The 21,675-nt window shown below is 37.2% G+C and overlaps 1 protein-coding gene across 1 annotated transcript in view; it reads right to left on the bottom strand.

Moving 5' to 3' along the window:
- Window positions 1-21,675, bottom strand: part of XRRA1 (X-ray radiation resistance associated 1) — a 114,891-nt gene that overhangs the window by 79,071 nt on the left and 14,145 nt on the right. Inside the window, 3 exon segments of the mRNA XM_020989566.2 lie at window positions 9,619-9,728; window positions 14,983-15,038; window positions 21,218-21,394. Coding sequence (XP_020845225.1) covers window positions 9,619-9,728; window positions 14,983-15,038 — 166 coding nt within the window. The 5' untranslated portion in view covers window positions 21,218-21,394.

Here is a 21,675-nt window from a genome sequence, read left to right on the forward strand (position 1 = left end):
AGAAGAAGTTGGTCATGCTAATGCTAGCCTTTTAAACACTGAGGACATTCTGTTCCTTCACAGTACATTGGAACACAGAGATTCTATCATTATTGTGCTGGAGAATAACAGCTGTAGTTTCTAAGGCTTCCTAGTAGGCATGCTGAGATATAATGCCTTTTAATTGTTGAGACTTCCTGGTCCTTTGGACCTTGAGGCTCTGGTACTCAGCCAACTGGAAAGTCATGATGCCCTTTCTGTTCCTTAGTTTCTGACACTGTGTCAATAAAGTAGCTCCAAGTATAAAGACAAGGGAAGTTTCACCCTCCTGGCACTGCAGGAGCCAAAGGAGATGGTTTTGTCACCTGTTTAATTCTGGATGGTCTAAAGGAGATTCAGAGAAAAAATGGGAGCTTATAAGCAGTGGTTTTGAGTAGATGATGGACCCCAAAAGGTTCTAGCAACATGAATGTAGGAGGATGGCACTAAATAAACATAGCCTGTGCCCATGCACTGGCCTCTTACTGGTTTGAATGATTATTATTTTCACCCTGAACTTGGTGGTGGTGATAATAATGATGATTTAGAGGGAGAAAAGACAGAAAAGCAGTATGGTTCTAACTGTGGGACAGGCAAGAGGCCTTGACAGAGGATACGGAGGTGCTGGGATGTGTGCATCTATGAATATAGGTCTAGAATTCTTGTTTTTTCTTCCATTATACTAGGAACTAGCGATAGCAACAGTCCCCATTCTTTTTTTGTTTTCCTTTTGGTGAGGCAATTGGAGTTAAGTGACTTGCCCAGAGTCACACAGCTAGTAAGTATTATGTGTCTGAGCCTGGATTTGAACTCAGGTCTTCCTGACTCCAGGGCCAGTGTTCTATCCACTGTGCTACCTAGCTGTCCCTACGGTCCCCATTCTCAAAGACCATAGCTTCTAGTGAGACAGACGTTGTGTAGATAAAAAGCTAAAGCAAGGGGTGTCGTGTGTGGTAGGTGCTTTCTTTTGCCCACATGGATTATATATGTCCACATGGGTCTGTCTAGATACGGTTTGCAGGGAGGCAAAAATAGATAACTCTAGCAACTTCTCCCCATATCCTTTTCTAAGGGGGACTTTGATTCCTGCCAGGAAAGAAAGTGTGAGGTTGGCTAGAGTCACTGCTTTACTTGGGGCAGGGTCCTGGGCTAGAGATATCTATCTGCTCCCTGAAATATTATTAGTCTAGGATCTGTAGTTTTTAGATTCAAGCTATAGTTCCTGACAGGTATTTCTTAATAGGAAAGAAAGGCCCCAAGCTTTGTATCCAAGACTTAATTTCCTTCCCATCAAAGGCCAGTTCCTCAATGAACACACATAACAGATCAACAAGTTATCCCCGTTGGTAGCAAAACAGAAATGCAGCAAAGGATACATATAAAAAAATATACCAGACATTATAGACTGAAGTTTCCTTCTTTTTAAAAATTTTTTTTAAAAAAATTTATTAATTTTTTTTGCTTTATCAACAATCACTTCCATATGCTTTTGAGTTAAAAATTTTTCTCCCCCTTCCTCCCCATCACCCTCCCCAAGACGGCACACAATCTGCTACAGGCTGTATACATTTACATTCCTATTAAACATATTTTCACATTAATGAAGTTGTAAGTAAAAATTAAAACTAATAGGAGGAACCATCAGAAAGAGGAAACAAAACTCAACAAAAGAGAAAAAAATATGATAACAATTCAACTTCCATAGTTCTTTCTTTGGATGTAGATAACATTTTCAATCATGAGGCCTCTGGGGATATCTGAGATCCTTGTAATGCTGAGAAGGGTTCAGTTTAACAGTCTTAGTCATTGCATAACATGGCTGTTGTTATGTACCAAGTTCTCTTGGTTCTGCTCACTTCGCTCAGCATCAGACCATATAAGTCTTTCCAGGTTTTTCTGAAGTCAGCCTATTCATCATTTCTTACAGCACAATAGTATTCCATTACATTCATATACCACAACTTGCTCAGCCATTCCCCAGTTGATGGGCATCCTCTGATTTTCCAATTCTTTGCCACCACAAAAAGAGCTGCTATGAATATTTTTGTACATGTGGGTCCTTTTTCCCATTTGTTTGATCTCTTTGGGATATAGCCCTAGGAGTGCTATTGCTGGATCAAAGAGTATGCACATTTTTATAGCCTTTTGGGCATAGTTCCAAATTGTTCTCCAAAATAGTTGGATCATTTCACAACTCCACCAACAATGCATTAGTGTTCCAATTTTCCCACATCTTCTCCAACATTATCATTCTCCTGTTTTGTCATGTTGGCCAATCTGATAGGTATGATGTGGTACCTCAGAGTTGTTTTGATTTGCATTTCTCTAATCAATAATGATTTAGAGCATTTTTTCATATGACTATAGATGGCTTTAATTTCTTCATCTGAGAACTGTCTGTTCATATCCTTTGACCATTTATCAATTGGGGAATGGCTTGTGTTCTTATAAATTTGTCTTAATTCCCCTATATATTTTAGAAATGAGGCCCTTATCAGAGACACTGGTTGTAAAAATTCTTTCCCAGTTTTCTACCTTCCTTCTAATCTTAGTTGCATTGGCTTTGTTTGTGCAAAAACTTTTCAATTTAATGTAATCAAAATTATCCATTTTGTATTTCATAATGTTCTCTATCTCTAGTTTGGTCCACCACTCTATTTCTTAGCCAGTACCAAGCAGTTTTGATGATTGCTGCTTTATAATACAATTTAAGATCTGGAATTGCTAGGCCACCTTCCCCTGCATGTCTTTTCATTAATTCCTTTGATATTCTGGACCTTTTGTTCTTCCAAATGAATCTTCTTCTTATTTTTTCTAACTCTATAAAATAATTTTTTGGTACTTTGATTGGTATGACATTGAATAAGTAAATTAGCTTAGGTAGGATTATCATTTTTATTATATTAGCTCGGCCTACCCGTGAGCAATTGATGTTTTTCCAATTATTTAGATCTGATTTTATTTGTGTGAAAAATGTTTCGTAATTGTGTTCATAGAGTTCCTGGGTTTGTTTCGGAGGTAGACTCCTAAACATTTTAAAATGTCTACAGTAAGTTTAAATGGGATTTCTCTTTCTATTTCTTCCTGTTGGGCTTTGTTGGTAATATATAGAAATGCTTATATTTATGTGGCTTTATTTTATAGCCTGCAACTTTGCTAAAGTTGTTTATTATTTCAAGTAGTTTTTTACTTGATTCTCTAGGATTCTCTAAGTATATCATCATGTCATCTGCAAAGAGTGATAGCTTTGTTTCTTCTTTGCCTATTCTAATGCCTTCAATTTCTTTTTCTTCTCTTATTGCTAAAGCTAGCATTTCCAGTACAATATTGAATAACAGTGGTGATAATGGACATCCTTGTTTACCCCTGATCTATTGGAAATGCTTCTAGCCTGTCCTCATTACATATAGTGCTTGCTGAAGGTTTTAGATACATGCTATTTATTATTTTAAGGAAGACTCCATTTATACCTATGCTTTCTAGTGTTTTTAATAGGAATGGGTGTTGTATTTTATCAAAAGCTTTTTCTGCATCTATTGAGATGATCATGTGGTTTCTGTTGGTTTTGGTGTTGATATGCTCAATGATGCTGATAGTTTTCCTAATATTGAACCAACTGCATTCCTGGTATAAATCCTACCTGGTCATAGTGTATTATTCTTGTGATAAGTTGCTGCAATCTATTTGCTAGTATTTTGTTTAAATTTTTTGCATCTATATTCATTAGAGAAATTGGTCTATAATTTTCTTTCTCTATTTTGACTCTTCCTGGTTTAGGTATCAACATATTTGTATCATAAAAAAATTTGGTAAGACTCCTTCTTCACCTATTTTCCCAAATAGTCTATATAGTATTGGAATTAATTGTTCTTTAAATGTTTGATAGAATTCACATGTAAATCCATCTGGCCCTGGAGATTTTTTCCTAGGGAGTTCATCAATGGCTTGTTCAATTTCTTTTTCTGAGATGGGGTTATTTAAGTATTTTACTTCCTCTTCTGTTAATCTGGGCAATTTATATTTTTGTAAATATGTATCCATTTCACTAAGATTGTCAAATTTGTTGGCATATAGTTGGGCAAAATAATTCCTAATTATTGTTTTAATTTCCTCTTCCTTGGTGGTAGCTTCACCCTTTTCATTCTTGATACTAGTAATTTGGTTTTCTTCTTTCTTTTTTTAATTAAATTAACCAAAGGTTTATCTATTTTATTGGTTTTTTCATAAAACCAGCTCTTAGTTTTATTGTTCAATAGTTTTCTTAATTTCAATTTTTTAATTTTTCCTTTGGTTTTCAATATTTCTAATTTGTGTTTAGTTGAGGATTTTTAATTTGTTCTTTTTCTAGTTTTTTTAGTTGTATGCCCAATTCATTAATCTCCTCTTTTTCTATTTTATTTATGTAAGCATTTAGAGATATAAAACTTCCCCTAAGAACTGCTTTCTGCATCCCATAAGTTTTGGTATGTTGTCTCATTATTGTCATTCTCTTGAATGAAATTATTGATTGTTTCTATGATTTGTTGTTTGACCCAATCATTTTTTAGGATTAGATTATTTAGTTTCCAATTATTTTTTAGTCTATCTTTCCATGGCCCTTTATTACATATAATTTTTATTGCATCATGATCTGAAAAGGATGCATTTAATATTTCTGCCTTTCTGCATTGGATTGTGAGGTTTTTATGCCCTAGTACATGGTCAATTTTTGTGTATGTGCCATGTACTGCAGAAAAAAGTATATTCCTTTCTATCCCCATTCAGTTTTCTCCAGAGGTCTATCATACCTAACTTTTCTAATGTTCTATTCACCTCCTTAACTTCTTTCTTGTTTATTTTGTGGTTAGATTATCTAGTGCAGAAGGGGGAGGTTCAGGTCCCCCACTAGTATAGTTTTGCTGTCTATTTCTTCCTGTAACTCCCTGAACTTCTCCTCTAAGAATTTGGATGCTATACCATTTGGTGCATATATGTTTAGTAATGATATTACTTCATTGTCTATGGTGCCTTTTAGCAGGATGTAGTTTCCTTCCTTATCTCTTTTGATTAGATCTATTTTTGCTTTTGCTTTGTCTGAGATCAGGATTGCTACCCCTGCTTTTTTTACTTCAGCTGAAGCATAATATATTCTGCTCCAGCCTTTTACCTTTACCCTGTATGTGTCACTCTTTTTCAAATGTGTTTCCTGTAAACAACATATTGTAGGATTATGGTTTTTAATCCATTCTGCAATCTTTCCGTTTTATGGGAGAGTTCATCCCATTCACATTCACAGTTATGATTACTATCTGTTTCTTTTTCTCCATCCTTTTCCCCCCATTATGCTTTTCTTTCTCCTTTTTCCTTTCTCCCCTTCACTAGTGTTTTGCTTTTGACCACCGCCTCCTTCAGTCCCTACTGCTGCTTCCCTCCCTTCTTTCCCCCCTCCCTTTTCTTTCCCCTTTTCCCTCCTACTGCCTATAGGGCAAGTTAGATTTCTATACCTAACTGATTATATTATGCCCTTCTTGAGCCAAATCTGATGAGAGTAAGGTTCAAACAATGCTCCCCCCCCTTCTTTCCCTCTGCTGTAATAGGATTTTGTGTCTTTTCCTGTAATGTAATTTACCCTTGTCTGCCTCCTCCTTTCTCAGTACTTTTCTAAGATTAGATTGATCCACTTATTTGGATCCATTTAACCCACTTGATTAGATTTTTTTTATCATTACATCAAAGTCAACTAATATCCACCCTCTTTATGTATATTACTTTAAACAATACAGTTCTCAAGAGTTGCAAGTATCATCTTCCCTTGTAGGGATGTAAACAGTCCACCCTTATTAATAACATATTGTATCTTTCTGTCCCATTTACCTTTTTATGTCTTTCTTGAGTCTTGTACTTGAAGATCACATTTTTTGTTGAGCTCTGGTCTTTTTATCAGGAAGGTTTGGAAGTCCCCTATTTTGTTGAATATCCATCTCCTCCCTTGAAAAATGATGCTCATTTTTGCTGGGTAGTTGATCCTTGGCTGCAGTCCAAGCTCCTTTGCCTTACAGAATATCATGTTCCATGCCCTGTGGTCTTTTAATGTAGAAGCTGCAAGGTCCTGTGTAATCCTGACTGTGATTCCATGATATTTAAATTGTTTCTTTCTGGCTGCTTGCAGCACCTTCTCTTTCATCTGGTAATTTTGGAATTTTGCTATTATATTCCTTGGCGTTTTCAATTTGGATCTCTTTCAGATGTTGAGCGGTGTATTCTTTCTATGGTTATTTTACCTTCTAGTTCTAGGACTTCAGGGCAGTTTTCCTTTATGATTTCCTGAAAGATACTGTCCAGGCTCTTTTTTTCATCATGATTTTCAGGTAGTCCAATAATTTTTAAATTGTCTCTCCTGAATCGATTTTCCAGGTCAGTTGTTTTACCGATGAGGTATTTTACGTTTTCATCTATTTTTTCATTTTTTTGTTTCTGTTTGACTGATTCTTGCTCTCTCATAGAGTCATTAGTTTCCATTTGTCCAATTCTAGTTTTTAACAGATTGTTTTCTTCTGTTAGTTTTTGTACTTCCTTCTTCAATTGGCCAATTGTGTTTTTTAGGGACTTGTTTTCTTCAGTGTACTTTTTTTCCAATTGGCCAATTGCATTTTTTAAGGACTCTTCTACCTCTCTCATTTGACTTTTAAAATCCTTCTTAAGCTCTTCTAATTAGGCTTTTTGGGCTTAAGACCAGTTCATATTCCCTTTTGACTTTGCAGATGTGGGTTTGTTGACAATGTTGTCCTCTTCAGAATTTCTGTCTTGATCTTCACTCTTCTCATAATATGAATCTATGGTACATTTCTTTTTACTCATGGTGTTTCTTTATTCCCTGGCCTTTAAAGAGATTGAGCTCTCCTGCTAGGGAAAAGAGGGCACTGACCCAAGCTTCTTGTGTTGGGAGCCTAGGTCTTGGTCACTGGCTTTGTGCACTGGGGCCTCTTATGTTGGTGATTGGAAGCTGTAGGGTTCTGGCAGCTTACCTCACATTGGGCTGGAATCAGCAAGGCTGGAACTTTCAGGCAATTCTAGGTTGCCTACTTTTCCTTTCCTTTAGCTTTCTTCAGCTCCTTTTAGATGGGTGCTGCAGGGTGTTTATCTGCCTGGGGCCCCTTGCAGTGCCGCCTCCCTTGTTTCTGCTAATGCACTGGGAGATTCCTTTGTGGTAGAGTGCCAAGGCACCTGGTGGTTTTCTGAGCTGGTTTCCACCATTTTTCCCCCCACCCCCTCACTGAGGCATTCGGAGGTCCAGGTGTTGGAGCTTCAGGATCTCTTCCTGTTGACAGTTGGAGGCTGTAGGGTTCTGATAGCTTACCTGGTGTTGGGGTGGAATCAGCAAGGCTGGGGCTTTAGGAAGACTTCTAGGTTGCTTTCTTGGGCTCCTTTCAGATGAATGCTGCAGGGTGCTTATCTGCCTGGGGCCCTGTGTAGTGCTGCTTCCCTTATTTTTGCTGAGGCACTGGGAGACCCGTTTGCTGGGCCGCTGGACTGCTGCTTCCCATCTTTCTTCTAGTTCAGTTGTTCCAGGGCTTTTTTCTGGGGTGATATTTTCTGGGTTTTCAGAGGTTGATAGGGGAGAGTGAGACCAACTACCTTTTTACTCCACCATCTTGGCTCCTGGAAGCAGAACTACAAGCTCTCCCATTTGGGAGAGATATCACAGCTCAACTGAGAGAATAGGGAGAGGGAGGGAAGAGAAGGAGGAGGGAGAGAGACAGACATAAGTACATACACATACACCCAGATCTCATCCAAGGAGAAAATTTCCCAAAATCTCTAGTGTAGTAAATTGGGAATGGGGATATAACTGAAGCTTTCTTTACATATTGACTTCTTCCCAGGGTTTTTCCCCTCTCTTCAGTGACCTCAAGAGAGGTGGAATGGAAAGCTTCTCTCTTAAAGCTACAAACCAGAAAAACCTAGCAGGGGTGGGGAACCTGCAGCTTCAAGGCCACATGTGGCCCTCTAGGTCCTCAAGTGTGGCCCTTTGATCAAATCTCCTTAGGAATTGTCCTGTGAAGTTTGGATTCAGTTTGGATTGGATTGGATTGGAAGTTTGGATTCAGTCAAAGGGCTGCCCTTGAGGACCTAGAGGGCCACATGTGGGGCTACAGATTCCCCACCCCTGACTAGGATCTCTCTCTTGTCCTTCTCCCACCAGCTCCAGCTGCACCCCCCCCCACAAGTGTGGGACATTGAGTAATCAATCTCCAACAGAGAGTTACATACAATAAGCCCTCTGAGCTGTGTTATAAAAGCAAACAATAGTTATATGTAGACTATCCATATTCTTTTTTTTTCTTTTTTGTTTTTGTTTTTAGGCAATTGGGGTTAAGTGACTTGCCCAGGGTCACACAGCTAGTAAGTGTCAAGTGTTTGGTCTGAGGCCAGATTTGAACTCAGGTCCTCCTGATTTCAAGGCTGGTGCTCTATCCACTGTGCCACCTAACTGCCCTGACTATCCATATTCTTGAAAAAGGTGGCATTTGAGCTGAGTCTGGAAGTAAGGGATTCTAATAGATGGAGGTGAGAAGAGATTGCATTCTAGGAGAGGGAAAGCCAAGGCAAAGACATAGAGATAGAAGATGGAGTGCCATGTGTGGGGAACAGTAAGTAGACCAGTATAGATAGATTATACAGTGTATGGAGGGGAAGAAAGTATAAGAAGACTGGAAAGGCAGGAAGGTGCCAGTGGTAAAGAACTTTAAATGCCAATATACATATACATTTAAATGCCAAACATACATTGTCTAATTTGATATTTGAAAACCAACTGTACAAGTACAGCAGATAATATGAAAAAAGATCTGGTAAAGTAAGTGGACCATAAGCTTAATATGAACCAATAGTGTGATGTGGCAGCCAAAAAAAATACTAATTCAATTTTAGGATATGTTAAGAGAAGTATAATGTCCATAATACGGAGGGAGCTAATAATCCTGTACATCTCTGACCATGGTCAGACTCCATCTGCAGTATGCTATTTAGTTGTGGGGTCACATTTTAGGAAGGACATTGACAAGTTAGAGCCTATCCAAAGGAGAGTATACAAGATGTGAAGTATACGAAAACCATTTCGCCGTAGGAAGGGAAGATTAAAGGGTAATTCTGTGGAAAAGAACTGGTTCTAGATAGTTCCTTTTACATTTACATTGGAAGATAAATTATATTTGTTAGGGTTGATTTCAAGAGGATAGAGCTAATGTTAGGGGATGGGAGCTGGGGGAGCAATTTCTGGCTCAATATGTGGAAAAAACTAACAATTAAAATTGCCTCAAAATGAAATAGTCTGCCTTAAATGATAGTCAGCCTTCTACCAATGGAACTCTTCAAGCAAAGGCAGATTACTTGTTTGGAAGGTTGTAGAATGGATTCCTGTTCAGGTATAAACTGGACTAAATGGCTTCTGAGTCTCCTTCAAACTCTGAGATTCCAGGATTGATCCTTGTGGTAAACTTGTGACATCATAACTACAAGGGATGGAGAGGGCTTGTTGATCCACTGGCAATGGGGGTAGAACAGAGAGAAGAAGGAATCATTGTAGCCTAGAATCTTCCATGGTTAAGGAATTTACATTACCTTCATGTCTTGACCTGAATATGCTTCTAGCTGGAAAGCAGTTGGTGAGATAATGACATCCATCATCTACTTTATATAGTCCTGATCCTGACATCCTGTCAAAAGGTTTCCTAGGAAGTAAAGCAAGGAAGAAATGAAGCAAAAAAAACCTCACTGAAACCATTATTACCACAGCAAAGGAAGTGACAATGAGGAAGCGTGAAGTGGATGGACATGAGGCCTTGAGGTTAGCAGACTTGGTTTTGAGACCCTGTTCCCACAGCTAATGACTACATATTCAATCAATCAGCAAGCATTAAGCACCAAACATGTATCAGGCACTGTGCAAGATCTTAGGGAGAAAAAGGCAAATAATGGAATAAACAATCTCTATTCTCAGGTCACTTAATCCTTTTAATTTATTTATTTATTTATTTATTTTATTTTATTTTATTTTATTTTTAGGCAATGGGGTTAAGTGACTTGCCTAGGGTCACACAGCTAGTAAGTGTCAAGTGTTTGGTCTGAGGCCACATTTGAACTCAGGTCCTCCTGACTTCAGGGCTGGTGCTCTATCCACTGTACCACCTAGCTGCCCCAATCCTTTTTTTTTTTTTAAAGATAGCTAGGTGGCACAGTGGATAGATCATTGGAACTGGACTCAGGAAGATCTAATTTCAAATCTAGCCTCAGATACATACTAGCTGTGTGACCCTTGGGTGAGTCAATTAACCTCTGTTTGCCTCAGTTTCTTCAACTATAAAATGGGGATAATAATAGCACCTACCTTCCAGAGTTGTAGTGAGGAGCGAATGAGATAATTTATATTAAGTGCTTTGTAAACTTGACAGCACTAAATAAATATCAGCTACCATTATTATTTCTTCACAGGGCTCTTATGGGGGGAAAAAAAGCATGTGTAAACCTTGAAGGGCCATAGAAATGTGAGCTCTTGTTAGCAGTAATATTAACAACCATAATTATTCATGTTACCTTTAGGAAAAGCATATGGAGTGGAAAGAACATGAGCAAAAGGTATGGGTTCTAGTCCCAGTTCTGTCCCTTACTAGCTGTGTAACCAAAATGGCAGGTTTATAGATCTGGAAGTCATCTGCGGAAACACAATAGCTGAACTCATGAAAACTGTTGAGATAGCCAAGTGACAACGTATGGAGGAAAAATAGAAGAGGGCCCATGACAGAGCCTTGGAGAACAGCCACAGTTAGTAGGTAAGACATGGATGAAGGTTCAGCAAAGGAGATGGAGAAGGAGTAGTCAGACAGATAGGAGGAGAACCAGGAAGAGGGTAATTAACAGTGTCAAACACTGCAGAGTGGTAAAGAGATATGTAGATTTAGTAAGGCCATTGATTTGACAATTAAGAGATTATGGAACTCAAGAGAAAGTGAATTGCCTTTAAAGGCAACTGTCACTCAGAAGAATGGGAGGACATGAACTCATGGAGGAGACTTCAAGGCAAATGGGAAAAAATGACCATGGAAAAGGCACAGGTTTTTAATGAACTGTTTAATCAGACACATAGGAAAATTTCTACCAATAGCAATACTAAATATATATGTACCAAATAGCATAGCATCTAAATACTTAAAGAAAAAGCTAAATGAATTACAGAAAGATACAGTAAAACTCCAGCAATGGGGGAACCTCAATTTACCTATCTTAGACCTAGATAAATCTAACCAAAAAATAAATAAGAAAGAAGATAAGAATGTGGATAGAATTTTAGACAAGTTAGATATGATAGCTTTCTGGACAATACTAATTTGTGATAGAAAGGAGTGTATCTATCATTTCAGCTGTGTGTGACATCTTCACAAAAATTGACCATGTATTAGGGCATAAATACTCAAAATAAATACAGAAAAGTAGACACATTAAGTATATATTTTATTGACCATAATGCAATAAAAATAATATTCAGTAAAGGACCTTTGAAACAAAGAGTAAAAATTAATTGGCAGTTAAATAACTTGATCCTAAAAAATTGGTAGGTCAAAGAACAAATTAGAGAAACAATAATTTCATTAAAGATTATGACAACAATGAAAAAACATGCCAAGATTTATGTGATGCAGCCAAAGTAGTACCTAAGGGAAATTTTATATCTTTCAATTCTTTCATCAATAAAAGGCAGAAAAAGCAGATCAATGAATTAGGCATGTAATTAAAAAGAAAAACTAGAAAACCAATAAATTAACTCCCCTTCCAATTAGACACCAAAATAGAAGGAGAAATTAACAAAACTGGAAGTTAGAAAAATCACTGAATTAATAAATAAAACTGAGTTGTTTTTTTGAAAAAAAGATTAACAGAATAGGTAAACATTGGCTAATTTTATGTTAAAAAGAAAAAGCCAAATTACTAATATAAAAATGTAAAAGATGAATTCAGAACCAATGAGGAAGAAATAAAAGCAATTATTTGGGGCTCTTTTGTTCAATTATATGCCAATACATCTGACAATCTAAATGAAATGCATGAATGTTTACAGAAACATTAATTTTCCAGATTAACTGAACAGGAAATAAAATATTTAAATAACCCTCTTTTAGAAAAAGAAATTAAACTAGCCATAAATGAACTCCCAAAGAGAAAAAACCCCAGGACCCAATGGATTTACAACTGAATTCTACCAAGCATTTAAAGAACAATTAATTCCAGTACTACATAAATTGTGAGAAAATAGATCAAGAAGGGATCCAACCAAATTGCTTCTATGATGCAGATATGGTCTTGATACCTAAACCAAGGAAAGTTAAAACAGCCAAAGAAAACAATAGACTAATTTTCCTAATAAATACTGATACAAAAATTTTAATATATTATATACACAAAGATCACACACTATGACCAGGTTGGCTTTATACCAGGAATTCAAGACTGATTCAATATTAGGAAAACCATAAACATAATTGAACATATTAATAACAAAGCCAACAAAAATCATAGATTATTTCAGTAAATACAGAAAAAGTTTTTGATGAAACAAAATACTCATCCCTGTTCAAAACACTAGAAACCATAGGAATGAATGGAGCTTTCCTTAAAATGGTAATACTTATCTGAAACCAAGAGCAAGCATTATTTGTAATGGAAATAAACTAGAAACTTTTCTAATAAGATCAGGAGGATGTCTATTTTTACCACTACTATTCAATATTGTATTTGAAATGCTAGTTATAGGATTAAGACAAAAAGAAAGAAAGAAAGAAAGAGAAAGAAAGAAATTGAAAGAATAAGGATAGACAAAGAGGAACCAAAATTATCACTTTTTCAGGTGATATAATGGTTTGTTCTGAGAACCCTAGTTGTAAGATGAAAAAAAATAAAGCCACACACATCATCTGCATTTCTGCATATTAACATCAAAATCTATCAGGAAGAGGAAAAAAAAGAGAAATTCCATTTAAGATAACTATGGATGTATAAAATGGAAGTGTACCTGCCAAGACACACACAGGGACTAGCTATTTGAATACAATTACAAGACATTCTTCTCACAAATAAAGACAGATCTAAATAGTTGGAAATATAATAATTGGAGATATAGTAATTGCTCTTAGATAGGCTAGATTAATATAATAGAAATAACAATACCACCTAAATTAATTTACTTATTCAGTGCCATAATAATGAAACCTCCAAAGAATTACTTTATAGAGCTAAAAAAATTATAAATTCATCTAAATGAACAAAAGGTCCAGAATATCAATTAATCAATCAACATTTATTAAGTGCCTACTACATGCTAAGCATTGCTAAGCACCAGAAGTAAAAAAGAGGCAAAAGACAGTCCCTGTCTTCAAGTGGGGGAGACAACATGCAAACAGATACATGCAAATAAAGTTATATACAGGATAAATAAATAGATAATTAACAGAGGTTAGAAACTGGAATTAAGAGGAGTTGTGAAAGGTTTCCTGTAGAAGGTGGGATTTTAGTGACTTAAAGGAAGCCAGGGAAGCCAGCAGTCTGAGCAGAGGACAGAGGAGGAGAACATTCCAGGTATGGGGACAGTGAAAGAAAACTCCCATAATGAGAGATGGGGAGTATCTTGTTTGTGGAACAGCCAGGAGGCCAGTGTCATTGAATGGAAGAGTATGTGTTGGGGAGTAAGGTGTAAGAAAACTGGAAAAGTAGGAGGGGCCAGGTTATGAAAGGCTTTGAATGCCAAACAAAGCATTTCGTATTTGCTCCTGAAGGCAACAGGAAGCCACTGGAATTTACTGAGGGTGGGTAGGTGATGTGATTAGACAAGCTTTAAGAAAAATTGCTTTAATGGCTGGGGGATGGAATTGATTGGGGAGAGACTTGAGGCAGGCTCACCTCCCAGCAGTGCATTGTAATAATGCATGAGGTGGTCAGAGCCTGCACCAGGGTAGTGGCAGTATCAGAAGAGAGAAGGAGGCATATTGGAGAGATGTTGCAAAGGCGAAATCAACATATCTTGGCAACAGATTGGATATGGGATCGGGGGCTGTGAGAGACAATTAGGAGTTGAGGATAATGCCTAGTTATCAAGCATGAGGGACTGGGAGAATGGTGTTGCCCTCTATGGTAATAGGGAAGGTAGGAAGCAGGGGAAGATTCAGAGGAAAGATAATGGTTCTGTTTTGGACATATTGAGTTTAAGATGTCTACTGAACTTCCAGATTGAGATGTCTGAAAGGCATTTGGAGATGTGAGATTAGAGGTCAGCAGAAAGTTTGGGGCAGGATAAGTAGATTTAAGAATTATCAGCACAGAGATGGTCATTAAATCCATGGTAGCTGATGAGGTCACCACGTAAATTAGTAAAGTGGGAGAAGAAAGCTGAGGACAAAGCCCCAAGGAGCACCCACAGTTAAAAAGCATACATCCCTCATGAATGAAATGGGATAGAACACTATTGTGCTATAAAAAATGATGGAGAGGGTTCCAGAAAAGCCTGGGAAGACCTGCATAAGCTGATGCAAAGTGAAGCGAGCAGAAGCAAGAGAACAATCTATACAACAGTAACATAGTGAAGAAAATCAACTTTGAAAGGCTTAGAAACTCTGATCAGTACAATGACAAACTGTAATTCCAAAGGATTCATGCATGGTGAAATACGCTATCTACCTACAGATAGAGAATGGATAGACTCAAAATGCAAATTGAAGTGTATTTTCTTCTCTTCCTTTTTTTTTCTTTTTGGACATGGGTAATGCAGGAATTTGCTTTTCATGATTATACATATTTGTAATGGGTTTTGTTTTTCTTACCTCATTGTATTTGACAGGGGAGGGGTGGGCGAAGGAGAGAATTCAGAACTGAAAATAACATCGAAGTTTTAAAAAGGAAGTTCCCTTGATTAGGGACCACAGTGCTGATTTTAACGCTTACCTTTTGTGTGACTTTGAATAAAACCCCTTGACTTCTCTGTGTCTTAGTTTCCTCATCTAGAAAAAGAGATGAATAATAATTCCTTAGCTTGGCATTCATTGTTCTTGACTTGTCTTCTAATTACCTATTCTTTTTCTTAGTCTTAACCTTGACAAACATGAACATTTGCAGGGAAAAAAAAAGGATCACCTATGAAATCCCATCTCTCAATTACTTAGAGCTTGAATTTCTTTTAAAAAGTTATATAATACACTCTATCCACTAGTTCCAAAAAAGTCCTGCATCTCTGTGTCTCCTTAATCTACTGCTATTTTTATACTATTTTCAAAATCAATTTTAAAAATGCCATAATGGCCTTCTTTTGTTTTTCTTTTTTTTTTTTTTGGTAGCACTACTTTCACTATTCCCTCTCCTTTCCAGATTCCTTGTTCCCATAAAAACAGAACAAACAAACAAAAAAACCCCTTTGTACTAAATACTCCCAGACAAACAAAGAGGATCCACACACTGGCCGCACATGTGCACCTTCCTTTAGTCCTCCACCTTTTTGCCAGCCAGTGGGTAGGTAGCATGATTCATTTGCTGGTTCTCTGGAGTTGTAGCTGGTTATTGCCTTGATCAGAGTTTCGGGGTATTTCCAATTTGCTCTTCTTTGTATTGTTGTAGCTATTGTATGTAACAGTTCTGCCCACTCTTTCCTTTGGGGCATGTGCAGGTGTTCTCTGCCTTCTCTTGAGGGACCATATGGAAACTTCAGTAAGCACAGATATCATCTGCCTGCCTCTGGCTAGGCAAGTGTCATTGTGGGTTTGAGTCTTCCCACCCACTTTGGTTGCTGTGCTGGAGCCTAGGACAGGAAGTGCCAAGCCTACCAGGAGAAGAAATGGCTCTCTTAAAGTAGCTCCTGAGGAGATAGGAAGTAACTCCCCACTCACTCCACTCGACTGTTAAATTTATCTTAAAGTGCAAGTCTGACCATGTTACCTCATTTGCTCATTCAATCAACTCCCATGGCTCTCTATTGCCTCCAAGATCAAAAAAAAAAATCTTCCATTTGGCTTATAAAGCCCTTTATAACTTCTTCTCTTCCTACTTTTCCAGTCTTACACCTTATTCTTCCCCACCTCCTCGCTAGCCCCGACATACTCTGGGATCCAGTGACATTGACCTCCTTGTTACTCCTCTCACTGACTTTCCACATCCTGACTCCAAGAATTTTCACTGCCTAGAATTTCCTTTCTCCTTCCTCTAGCTTCCTTAGCTTCCTCTAAGCCTCAACTAAAGCCCCCTCTTCTGTAAGAAGACTTTTGTGATCACCCTTAAAGCTGGTGCCTTCTGAAGTTCTGTTGATGATTTCCAAATTATCCTGCGTATGTCTTGTATGAAGTGGTTTGCATTTTCTGTCCCCAATTAGACCGTAAGCTTCTTGAGAACAGGGACCATCATTTGCCTTTCTTTGTATCCTCAGTTCTTAGCATAGTTCTTGGCATGTAATAGTTGCCTAAATAAATGCTAGTTGACTGATTGACTCCAGAATTTCTATGATTCTTTATTGCATTTTTTTTTGTGTGGGAATAAACTATCCATTCCATATCTGATTCATGTTTGTATATTGATTACCTTTTTTACTTTCTCCCTTCTTTGGGGAAATCCTAGACTAGAGGTCAAAGGCAATATTCTGTTATTAGCAACTTTCTCCAGGAAGTTGAGGTGGGGATAAGGAGCCAATGAATGTGCAGACCTCAAAGGCAGGTAAAAGACAGGGATTGGGGTAGGTCACAAGCCCCTGTGGTCTCAGCAGAGTAGAGCCTATTAACTACCGTGTTAGACATGGTTCTTCTCATTTCACTCTGCATTAATTCACATCAGTCTTCCCAAGTTCTTCTGGATCCATCCTTTTTGACATTTCTTCCAACATATTTTGCTACACTTATATACCATGATTTCTTCAGTCATTTCCCATTTGGTGGGTGCCCACTTTGCTTCCAGGGTTTTGCTTCAATGAAGAGTTTTACTATAAAAATTTTATATGTATGGGTGATTTCCCTCTTTCTTTCATCTCTTTCTGGTACCAGCAGTGGCATTACTTGGTCAAAAAACATGTGTAGTTTAGTGATTTGGGGGGTTATAGTTCCAAATTGTTTTCCAGAATGGTTAAACCAATTTACAGCTCCATCAAAGTTCTTGTCTTTCTACAGGCCCTCCAACAATTGTCATTTTCTGCTTTTTGTCATCTTTGCAAAATGATGGGTGTGAAGCGGAACCTCAGATTTAAGAACAATTTTTGTTGTTGTTGTTGTTATTCTTAGCAAACATTGACAAATACAAGCATTTTCATAAACAAAAGAAAATTGAAAAAGAGGATTGTATGTGAAACCCTGACAACTTCTTCAACCGCGTTGGTTTACTACTTTCCGCTTCGTGGGGGCCCACTTTGCTTTTGGTTCTTTGCTGCAGTTAAAAGTTCCACTATAGAAATTGTATATGTATGAGTGATTTCTCTCTTGGATCTTTTTGTGGTGCCCAGTGGCCCTGGGCCAGTCTTTTCCCCCAATCACTATCCATGTTTATCAAAATTCATCTTCCATGACTTAATCAAAACAACCCTTTCTCTAGGAACACAGTAGTCCAGTGTTTGATAAACACAAGAATACAAACCCCTGGGGGAAGAGTTTGAAAAGAACTGCTAAGAAACTGCAAAACAGATGGGAAGAGATTAGACTTAGACTAGCAACTTATACTGTATACCACAGTTAAGTTTCAAACGAATAGGTGACTTAAATATAAAAGACCATATAAAAATTGTAGTATAATGAAAGAAGATACCATTCACAACTATGGCTGTGAATAGAGAGGAAGAATTCTTAACCAAAAGGGGATATAGGTAATCATAAAAGAAAAAAATTAATAATTTCAACTACATAAAACTTTAAAACTTTTGCATGACCAAAACTAACACAGAGAGAAATTATTAGGGGGAAAAAAATCTTTGCATCACATATCTCAGACAAATTATTAAGTCTTTCTGGGTCTCAGTTTTTTCATCTGTGAAATGGGATAGACTAGATGGCATCTGATGTCCATTCTAGTGCTGTGGTCTATGATAAAAGTATGATATCCAAAATATATAGGCTATTGATATAAATATATCAAACCGAGAGCCATTTTCTAATAGATGACTGCTCAAAGAATTCTAAATAAGTGTTTTAAGAAGAAGAAGAAATATAAATGTTCAACAACCATAAGAAAGCCTGCTCCAAAAATAAAAGAAATGAAAATTAAGGTAGCTCTGGGGCTTTACTTTACTTTTTTTTTCTTTTTGGTGAGGCAATCCGGGTTAAGTGACTTGCCCAAGGTCACAGCTAGTAAGTGTCAAGTGTCTAAGGCCAGATTTGAACTCAGGTCCTCCTGACTCCAAGGCCAGAGCTCACCTTACAATTATTTTTTAGAAAAATATAAATACTCTACATCACATTTTAGTCATAAGTCTAAGAAAAATAACTTTATTTAATTTTATTAAATAAAAGAAGGGACTTCCTGGCCTCAAACTATATTATAAAGCAGTAGCCATCATAACCATTTGGTATTGGATAAGAGATTGAGAAGTAGATTGAGAAAACAGGCTAGGACAAGGTAGAATCAGAATCAGTGGAACTCAATAACTCAACATTCAATAAACCTGAAAACATAAGTTATTTAGGAAAGAACTCCACATTTGATAAAAAATGCTGGGAAAACCTCAAAACAGTCTGGCAAAAATTAGGTTTAGATCAACATCTTATACCATATTCAACAATAAATTCAAAATGGATATGCGACATTAATATTTAAAGATTATGCCAAAAACAATTAGAAGAGATCATATACCTTTCGCAACTATCTTAAGGAGATGTATTCTTATTTTCTCTTCTTCAGTTTTTATTATTGATTCGATTAGAGTATATCACATGTTCCCCTCCGTCTTCTATCTCACCTTTACCATTTCATGTGCACTCCCATTCTACAGTTTAGTACCACAAAACACATTGATGCACTTATAGTGAGGTCATGTGGTTATTAGTAAATTATTCTGATGATAGCATTTCAGGCTCGTTCCTCACTTTTATTCAAATTCAGCTTTGATCTTGTATATTTTTAGAAAAACAAAAAACAAAAAGCAAGAAAACTTCTCAATGGTCCTTTCAGTGTTTGTTGCTTTTTTTTAAACCCATAGTTGTTTTTCTTTTTCTAGATTTCTTCCCCTTTCAAAAGTCTCTAGAAGGTAATTTATTTTATTTGTGTTTTCCCATACACAAATCCTGCATTTGTGTTTGTTATTTGTGTATTTATTTACCTTTCTTATGTTTTATGATCCTAAGCATTTGTAAAGTAAATAATCTGCTCGGTTTTTTTTTTTGGTAGGAATGTTAGAAATGACTTTCACAGAATGTCTTTCTTTTTACATTGACATGGAGGCTCAAATTTGCAGCATGTATCACTTTGGGTTGCATCCTCAGTTTCTTTGCTCTTTGAAACACTATTCCATTCAGTGGTTTTCAACTGGCACCTTTTGTTATTCGAATTTCCTTTCCTTTATATCTGAATGTCCTTTTCTTGGTTGCTTGTAGAATTTGTCATTTGAATTATTAAATTTAATCATTCTATGTCTTCAGGTTTGCATGATAGCTGTTTGGTTTGATTTTGTTTTGCCTTGTTTTCTTGGAAGCAATCCAGAGGTTTTTTCAGTTGGCAATTTATTTTCTGTACTCAAAAGTTCTGGGCAGTTTTCTTGTATTGTTTCTTGCATTATGGTGGTTAGGCTTTTTTGTCTTATTGTATTCTGGGAGAATTATAATTTGTAAGTTGTCTCTCCACATTCTGACAAAGAGAATAATATGCTTGTGTGTGTGTGTGTGTGTGTGTGTGTGTGTGTGTGTGTATATATACACATATATATAATACTATATATATATATAATATTTTAAAAACAATATTGCTTTTTTTGCTTCTTCCAGGTTGCCTTCTGCTTCAGTATTTTTATATTCCCAATCTGTTGTTCTCTCACTTCCTTGGAGAGACTCAGGATTAAAGTTTTTATATTCTGCTAATTATTTCTGCTGTACAGGTCAAGGCCATAAATTCTGTTTTTCAAGATTCCTGTTTTTCTATTAAAAAATTCAGGAATATACTGCTGTGGTTTCAAGGTCTCTTGGGATTCCACAGGGTCCTCTGCCTCATCTCATAGCTCAGTTTCCTTTGTCCACTAATATTTATTTAGATATATTTGAACTTGTTTAAATGCCTTGGTGAAGGCAGCTAGGTGGTACAGTGGATGGAACACCAGGCTTGGAATCAGGAAGACATCTTCATGAATTCAAATCCAGCCTTAGACACTTACTAGCCATATGACCCTGGGCAAGGCACTTAACCCTGTTTGCCTCAGTTAGTCATCTGTAAAATGAACTGGAGAAGGAAGTGGCAAACCATTCCAGAATCTTTGTCAAGAAAACTCCAAATGGAGTCATAAAGAGTCAGACATAATTGAAAAACAACTGAACAACAACAACAAAAAGCCTTTCCTTTCCAATCTTTCCTATTGATTCATCCGCTTGTGCTGTTTTTAACTGAGTTTTTTCTTCCTGAGGTCTTTGGGAATTTCAGGCTTTTTTTCCTCATTCCTTATTGCTCACATTCTGACTCTCCCCTTTTTGATGTTAGATCCCCTTATGAATAGATATAAAAGTTATCTCAGCCTTCCCCCACAGTGAAGAATTTTCAGTAGTCCCAGTCCCAACCCAAAGTGACTTCTAGGAGGTCAGAACAAGCCCCAGATGGATTCTAGTCACTTTTCCTTCATGCTTGGTACAGCTCCCACACCCCTACATACACAAATACACTCAATTCCCTCTGTTCTTTAGTCATCTGGGTGAGTACTGCTACAACATGCTTCTACCCTAGGCAGAGCATACATCTGTTTCCTCAACCCTTCCTGCCTCCAGGAGAGGGTGGGCAGAGTTAAAGTATTCTCCTTATTGCCACAGAATGGCAAGAAAGCATCAACTATAGCCACAATGAGAATATTGTTGAGTACGTTTCAGAGTACAAGCCAATGGGACAAACAGTTGTTCTAGCCTGCTAGAATATTCAGGCTGGTCAGGAGAGATGCTGCATGAACACTTTTGGGATTGGGTATTATCTTTCTCTGATGTATATTTCTCGGTATCTTGGCATGCGAAGACAGCTGTATTTACTTTACCTTTGCACATAATTCTTATCTGGGAGAGTTTTGAGTTCCTGAGGACTGGAGGAAATGTTTAGTCCTTCATCTTATTTGTAACATGACCTGGAAGTCTCTGCTACACTGTCTCTTGAAGGCAATGGGTCAAAGACTTGTATCCTGATCAGAAGGCTTCATCTCCACTAAGTATTTCTCCTTAAAAGAAAGGGTAAAGGTGTGTGTTAGGGGATTCCATAATTATCAAAACTTTTCAGTCTTCTTATACCTTACGCCCTGACACATACTTTTCAATCCAGTGAAACAGGCCTCCTGGCTGTTACACAAACAAGACACTGTATATTTTGGTTCTGGGCCTTCTTTCTAGCTGTCCCCCATGCCTGGAATGCTCTCCCTCCTCAACGCCAGGGAGATGTATTCTTAACCAAACAAGAGCTAGCAGCAATTATTAATTAATTTCATTTTTTGTAATTGCCTCT

This window comes from Phascolarctos cinereus, unplaced genomic scaffold (assembly GCF_003287225.1).
Source record: "Phascolarctos cinereus isolate Bilbo 61053 unplaced genomic scaffold, phaCin_HiC Scaffold_726;HRSCAF=1367, whole genome shotgun sequence".
NCBI classification, from domain to species: domain Eukaryota; kingdom Metazoa; phylum Chordata; class Mammalia; order Diprotodontia; family Phascolarctidae; genus Phascolarctos; species Phascolarctos cinereus.